This window comes from Tachysurus vachellii, chromosome 20 (assembly GCF_030014155.1).
Source record: "Tachysurus vachellii isolate PV-2020 chromosome 20, HZAU_Pvac_v1, whole genome shotgun sequence".
NCBI lineage: Eukaryota > Metazoa > Chordata > Actinopteri > Siluriformes > Bagridae > Tachysurus > Tachysurus vachellii.
In genome coordinates this window covers 8,294,665-8,301,263 of record NC_083479.1, presented here as the reverse complement: position 1 = coordinate 8,301,263, position 6,599 = coordinate 8,294,665, and the positions used below count along the sequence as shown (strand labels likewise).

Here is a 6,599-nt window from a genome sequence, read left to right as displayed (position 1 = left end):
TTTTTCTAGTAAGTTGATCAGTTTCTAATATTTGTTTTCTCAATCTTGAGAACAGAAAGTTGTTACCGGTATTGCCAAAATAAACTAATAGATCTATCCAGACCTATGCTGCAAGCTACAGTATATGAAACAAGGCTTACAACGACATTATATTACATTTCAACATGGGAACATCGTTGCTGTGTAAAGTCTGTTTAAATTTTTACATCTACAGTAAAATGAATCAAAGCAAAGCAATTTTATTTCTATTGTACTATTGTGCTGCTTTTTGCACAAAAGTAAGTGAACTATAGCTAACACTGTTGTTATGGTTACCATTGTTAGACCATTATGTACTGTAACAAAGCTTAGATCATTGAGTTTATTAACACATTTGCTTATTTTTCAAACATGTAAATCCATCTTTCTATATCCAATATACTATTATTGTTACCAGTAAAATAAAAATAGAAATTACGGTCAAGCATAAAACCAGAAAAAATCATGTCTGTGAGAAGGACAGAAGTCTCATGAGTCATGATCACTAAACAGAGACAAAGAATGTCGCTTACACAATTTCCTTTGAGTATGTGATGTGTTCTCAGAAACAAACACTCTCAAAGACAAAATTATCAAACACGGTTCTATAGATTATCTCCCTAAAGATTGCAACACAGCTTCAATCTACTGAGTGCGGCAGTGAAAGACATCTTTCAGCTCTTCATCTGCGTCCAGCCTCTGAAAAATTTGATGATGCAGCAACTTATGTAAATCCACATAGGAAGCAGTATGTTAGTAATCCTACATGTTAGTAGTAACTTCCAGATGCATTGAGATTTGTGGAAATGTATCCGATTCCATGTTGTGCAAAAAAAAAAAGAAAAAGCCTGGGATTATTTCACAAGTCAGAAAAAAAGAGTTATATAGATATATAAACATCCTTGGCAAGAGTGAGGTTTTAATTTTTCTAACTAATTAAGTCTTGACCAATTCCCTCCCACCAGCCAGCTTTCTCTATCATACTACAAGCACCAAAGCATCTCTTTAATCTGATACTCCTGCTGTATCTCTCACTGGACTACCCCCATCAGGGGAAAGACACCACCTGACCTCAGAGTCTGCTTGACAGTTGAAATAACTACACACAGGCAATGCCCACCTCAAGACCTCCAGCATCTCTTCTTTCAACAATGTTTTACTACTGCTTATACTTTTATTTTGACAGGTATTGTTTATTCATGTTTCATCAACTTGTGCTTTGACTTATGCTACTTTGCATTGACATTTATTCATTTAGCAGATACCTTTATCCAAAGTGACATACGAATGAGAAAATACATATGGTATATGGTATATCAAGCAGAGGACAATACAAGTAGTGCTACTATACAAGATTTTTAAATGAGTACTAAAGAACAAATGTGGACAGAGTAAAGGTGTAAAGGCAGAGTAAGTGTAAATATTCATTCATTCATTCATTCATTCATCTTCTAGCGCTTATCCGAACTACCTCGGGTCACGGGGAGCCTGTGCCTATCTCAGGCGTCATCGGGCATCAAGGCAGGATACACCCTGGATGGAGTGCCAACCCATCGCAGGGCACACACACTCTCATTCACTCACGCAATCACACACTACGGACAATTTTCCAGAGATGCCAATCAACCTACCATGCATGTCTTTGGACCTGGGGAGGAAACCAGAGTACCCGGAGGAAACCCCAGAGGCACGGGGAGAACATGCAAACTCAACACACACAAGGCGGAGGCGGGAATCGAACCCCCAACCCTGGAGGTGTGAGGCAATTGTGCTAACCACTAAGCCACCGTGCCCCCTAAGTGTAAATATTATTTATATATTTATTTATTTATTTCTGAGTGGGGACAAGTTAGGTGTTAGTTAAATGTTCACAGAAAACGTGGTTATTTAGCCAATAAGTTTTAAGACAATAACAGACTTTGCTAATGGAATTAGGTTGCAAGTGTATTTTTTCACCACTGAAATGGTGATTTTGAAGGTCAGTTTGAAGGTTCTGGAAAGGAACCCCATACCTTTCTGAAAAGACATCACCAATCTTCGTTAGTTAATTGATTGCAGGTTGTGGGAGGGAACATAAACCTCAAAGAGAATATTGAGGTAGGGGGTGACAAGGTCTTCTACATGAGCATTAAGACTTTGCATTTGATGTGGGCAGCAGGACAGAGACAAAGAGAGGCCATTTTGTGATGGTTGAAAACAAAGTGTGCTGCATTTGGAATCATCTGTAGGGGTTTGATTGGATAAGCGGTAGAAGATGAGTGAGTGAGTGAGTGTAGGGGTTTGATGGAGCTGTACGGAGGCCCAGTTATAATGCTCAGCCTCTGTGTGGCATGTTCAGTTGGATAGGGTCTGATTTTGACTATGAGAGTTCTATTTGTCCTGATATAATAGCTGCTGAGTTTACATACTTGTGTCCCACTTCTATCTGCCATTGTAAGGAAATGATATGACACACTGCTCAACCCTTACAGATGCCTTGTCATACTACAGATTAGATTTGAACTGTCCTATCCACCTCTGCCTGATACTACTAACACCACCGCCACTACTACTCATAGCATTGTGTGCATTATAAAATAGCAAAGAATAAAAAACAGAAGCAAACAAACAAACAAAAAACATCCAAGACAAACAAGCCAAAACAAAGATTATGTATCAAGTTTGTCAACGTATAAAAGCAAACGTCTTTCAATTGTTTCTAGGGCAGTGTTATTAAAAGCTTTTCAAAAGTTTGGTTTTGTTTCTAGATTTTTATAAAGTTGATATTTAAAAGCCATCGAATATCGGCGCCATCTTGTTTATTACATCCTAACCACCACTAGTGGGCGCCATTTATTTATAATTTATAAGAAGAGCCTCACTTAATAACCAGTGAGCATTTTGCCATGAATAAACACGACATCGTGGGACGTGTCACATTTCTATCGTGCTTTCTACTGTCTTTTGGTGAGTAAACACGGCTTAACTAACCTATAGATTCAGTATTCGTCTGGAGTTGTGTCTCATCTCTCATCTCATGCTGTTTGTCACGATGTACTGAACATTATTTCCCTGTATGTTCTCCTGCAGTTCCTCTCTTCAGCGGCGTTCATGAAGATCCAGCAGGTGGCGCTCAAGTGAGAACAAACTCTACTCTTCCACCTAGACATCTGTAGACAGCAGAAATATTCCTTTACCAGTTTATTTGATCATTCAGTTTAATTAATCGCTTTCTTTTGGTCATTGTTACAGTTGAACCAGAGACAGTCAGGGACCCAGCCTGAATGGGAAAGCAGTATATGACAACACATCATACACACATGCACACCTACTGGCTATTTAGTGTAACCAATATTCATCTACTGTAATTTTTGGGGAAATGAGAAGAAACCAACATGGACTTGCACAGAAACCATTACGTCAACTTTATCTTGTTTCAGATTTACACAATGTAAATCTGTGTAAATCTGAATTTTTCTAATTCAGATTATAAATTTTAAGTGTAAAACGGTCAACAAAAAACTTATCAACAGCAGGGAAAATACGAATCTAGATGCTCATAAACAGGCTCGTATACATTATCTCTGGAGACCTGAATGCCAGAATCCCAGTGTAGGTTTTGTAATGACAGAAGCACTGTGAATATGGTGAATAGATAGCTGAGACTTTCTGAATGAATACATAAGGCAGACGTGGATCCATCTTTGTATATAAATTATTCAAGTACATTATGATGTATGTTAAAACATCTTATTAAGTGCTGCAAAGTGATAGTGGACTTTCTGTAGACATATTTCTCAAAATTTGAGCTATGGAACACAGATGGTTGAACCATAGTGGCTGACACCCCAGATGATTTCCAACAGCAGTTACAGCTTAGGGAAGAACGAGTCTTTCCATTAGCATTTATCAAAACTAATGGGTGCACACTACTCTTAGCCACACATTTGATATATATTTAATTCTCTTTCAAAATAATATTGATAATGAAATCAGATCAGTATCCATCAGTTCAAATCAATTTATCAGTCCCAGCATCCAAAGCAATCTGCATAACTATAGTTATGATGTGGGCATAGCATTTAGATGCCACTTTAAGCTGCTGGGGACTATTCCATTGAGAAGAATAGTGCCCCATACAGAGGTGCATCACACAACTGGCTGCCTGTGCTTAGATCTTGCAATAGCAAAACACAGGCTGCATTGCATTTATGTCATTTGTAAGCCAGAGAGACGCCCACCGCAGCAGATTTAATATGGCCAATTGTATCTGGGTCAGTTCTCTATAGGAAGACAGAATAAACTCTTTAAATACTAATGAAAAATAATATTTACCCTGGCAGCAAATCTATGTCTTCAATGGTTTGAGGGAAAATCGTGGCTAAGCAGCAGTGGAAGTAGGAACAAAGGGATGCATCCATGGGCTGTAAAAACAAACCTCGAGATGATCTGAAGGCGATCCTGTGTGTCTAAATAGTCTAAATCTCTCTCTCTCTCTCTCTCTCTCTCTCTCTCTCTCTCTCTCTCTCTATATATATATATATATATATATATATATATATATATATATATATATATATATATATATAAAGTTGTGTTTGATTGATTGTGTTACTGATTGTTACTATTGTGTTACTGTTGTGTTTGATTGATTGTGTAACTAACACTTTAATATTTGGTTGTATATCCCTTGCTTGCAGTCTGTCTGGCAACTGAATGGACAATTACCAAACTTAATCTTTTTTGTTGTGTGCAAGTTTTTTCCTTCTGTTGAAGTCCTTTGTTGTGTTGACAGTGTGTATTGGGTTATTGTCTTGCTGCATGAACTTTCTCCCAATTAGACTGGATGTATTTCTCTTAACTGTCAGACAGAATGTTTCTGTATAGGTTAATTGTGGCTACAGAATGTTTGTACCTCATCTTTGGTTTAGATCTTGTTGTATGGCCTTTATATTTCTACTCTTGAAATCTTCTTCAAATGGTGATACCTTCACCCCTGCCCGGTGAAGGTTGTTGATGTCAGTGACACCTGTTTCTGTATTTTCTTCACAGCTTTTACAGTTCTTCTGTTATTAAATTACCTTCTTTTTCAGGACATTCCAAATTGTTGCTCTGGCTGTGCCCAGTGTTTGGGCAATGGATCTGACTGATTTTTCCCTCTTTTCTCAGCTTCAAAACGAGAATGCTCCTGTAGTCAGCTCTTTTGACATGCAAAACTGGTGGCTTAAAACAAGATATCATGTGATATTGTTTTAACAATCAATCTTACAGGAAAACCTGTCAGTCACACATTCCATGGGTGGGATCAAATAAAAGGTGGCATGTTTTAAGTTATTTAAAACATCTAGACATACATATGAGGAAATGAGAGCTAAAATTCTGATCTGTCATATAAGGGATGATCTATAATCCATTAGCGTGCCTTTTTTTCTAAAGCAAACAAGAAGACAAAACTTTTTTCAAGACTTGTATTAATGGTTGTGGGCATTTTTTAAAACGGCACACTAAGTACACACTAACTACACATGAATCCTGACACTTGCCTGTGAGTCTCACTTAAACAGGAACACATTCAAATAAGTCCTTGTGGACACAAATGAGCACCATCAGGGCAAACTCAGAACCTGGAGTTTAATTCAGTACTGCTGGGTCCTGCAGCAGTTAAACTACTCTAGTAATAAACCATCAAATGACTCTGTGTAATGATGTTCATATCATTAAAGTCCTTTCCAGTCTTAACAATTTGTTTTTATGCACTTGGCTCGTAACATTCATTTATTATTTATGTTTCCACAGACAACACACAACATACATGTTCCTGTTAACCAGATATTAGGTAAGTTTTACCAGTGACACAGAGACCTCTTAATGTTGAAGGAGAATATAACCTTCATGACAGCCAGTGAATGTTTGCAGCAGGGAACATTAACAGTTGCCCTGCAGCCCTTCAGTGTTTCCGCTTACCTTTTTCTTACAGTGACCTAAATGTACAATGAGGGGCTTTTAAATTGTCTGACAACTGTGTGCTACCTTGACTTTATCCAATAATAATCCATTTGCTTTGCTGCAAAATGTTTTTTTTTTTTTTTTATGGGTATGGTTATGTAAGAATTATACAGCCTGTAACAATAGTTTTATAATTGCAGAGAACATCCTCTATGGCTTTGTTTTTTCATCAGTGTATATATATGAAATTGATTTAGATTAGAAATCTGAACCTCTCCCCCCCTCTCTCTCTCTCTCTCTCTCTCTCTCAGAACTAAGGCAAATTGTATTTGTGATTCAGAGTCAAAAGAACTCCTACCACATTGAGAGGGCAAAGCAGAGGAGAGCACACCTTATTTCCCAAGAGCAGGTAGATCTAAAACTAGCTAATTTTTCTTTCATGATCACAATCACAATTCCACGGTTTTCTCTCAGCCATTATACACTGAACCCCAAAATGTAAGGATCTGCAGAACTTATTTCCAGACAAGCCAAAGGTAGACTTTGCCAAGCGCAGTTGCAGCTACTCCTGGAATTTTTGTAGATCCCACAATCCACTCCCAGTGGTAGGTAATAGTGGTACATTATGTATCAAGTAATAAATAAATAAAACATTT

At 37.6% G+C, this 6,599-nt stretch overlaps 1 protein-coding gene across 1 annotated transcript in view; it reads left to right on the top strand.

Annotated features, from left to right (window-relative positions):
- Window positions 1-2,883: 2,883 nt before the first annotated feature.
- Window positions 2,884-6,599, top strand: part of b3glctb (beta 3-glucosyltransferase b) — a 48,318-nt gene continuing 44,602 nt past the window's right edge. The window contains exons 1-4 of the mRNA XM_060896546.1: window positions 2,884-2,964; window positions 3,088-3,134; window positions 5,794-5,833; window positions 6,255-6,352. Coding sequence (XP_060752529.1) covers window positions 2,904-2,964; window positions 3,088-3,134; window positions 5,794-5,833; window positions 6,255-6,352 — 246 coding nt within the window. The 5' untranslated portion in view covers window positions 2,884-2,903. The remainder of the gene's footprint in view (window positions 2,965-3,087; window positions 3,135-5,793; window positions 5,834-6,254; window positions 6,353-6,599) is intronic.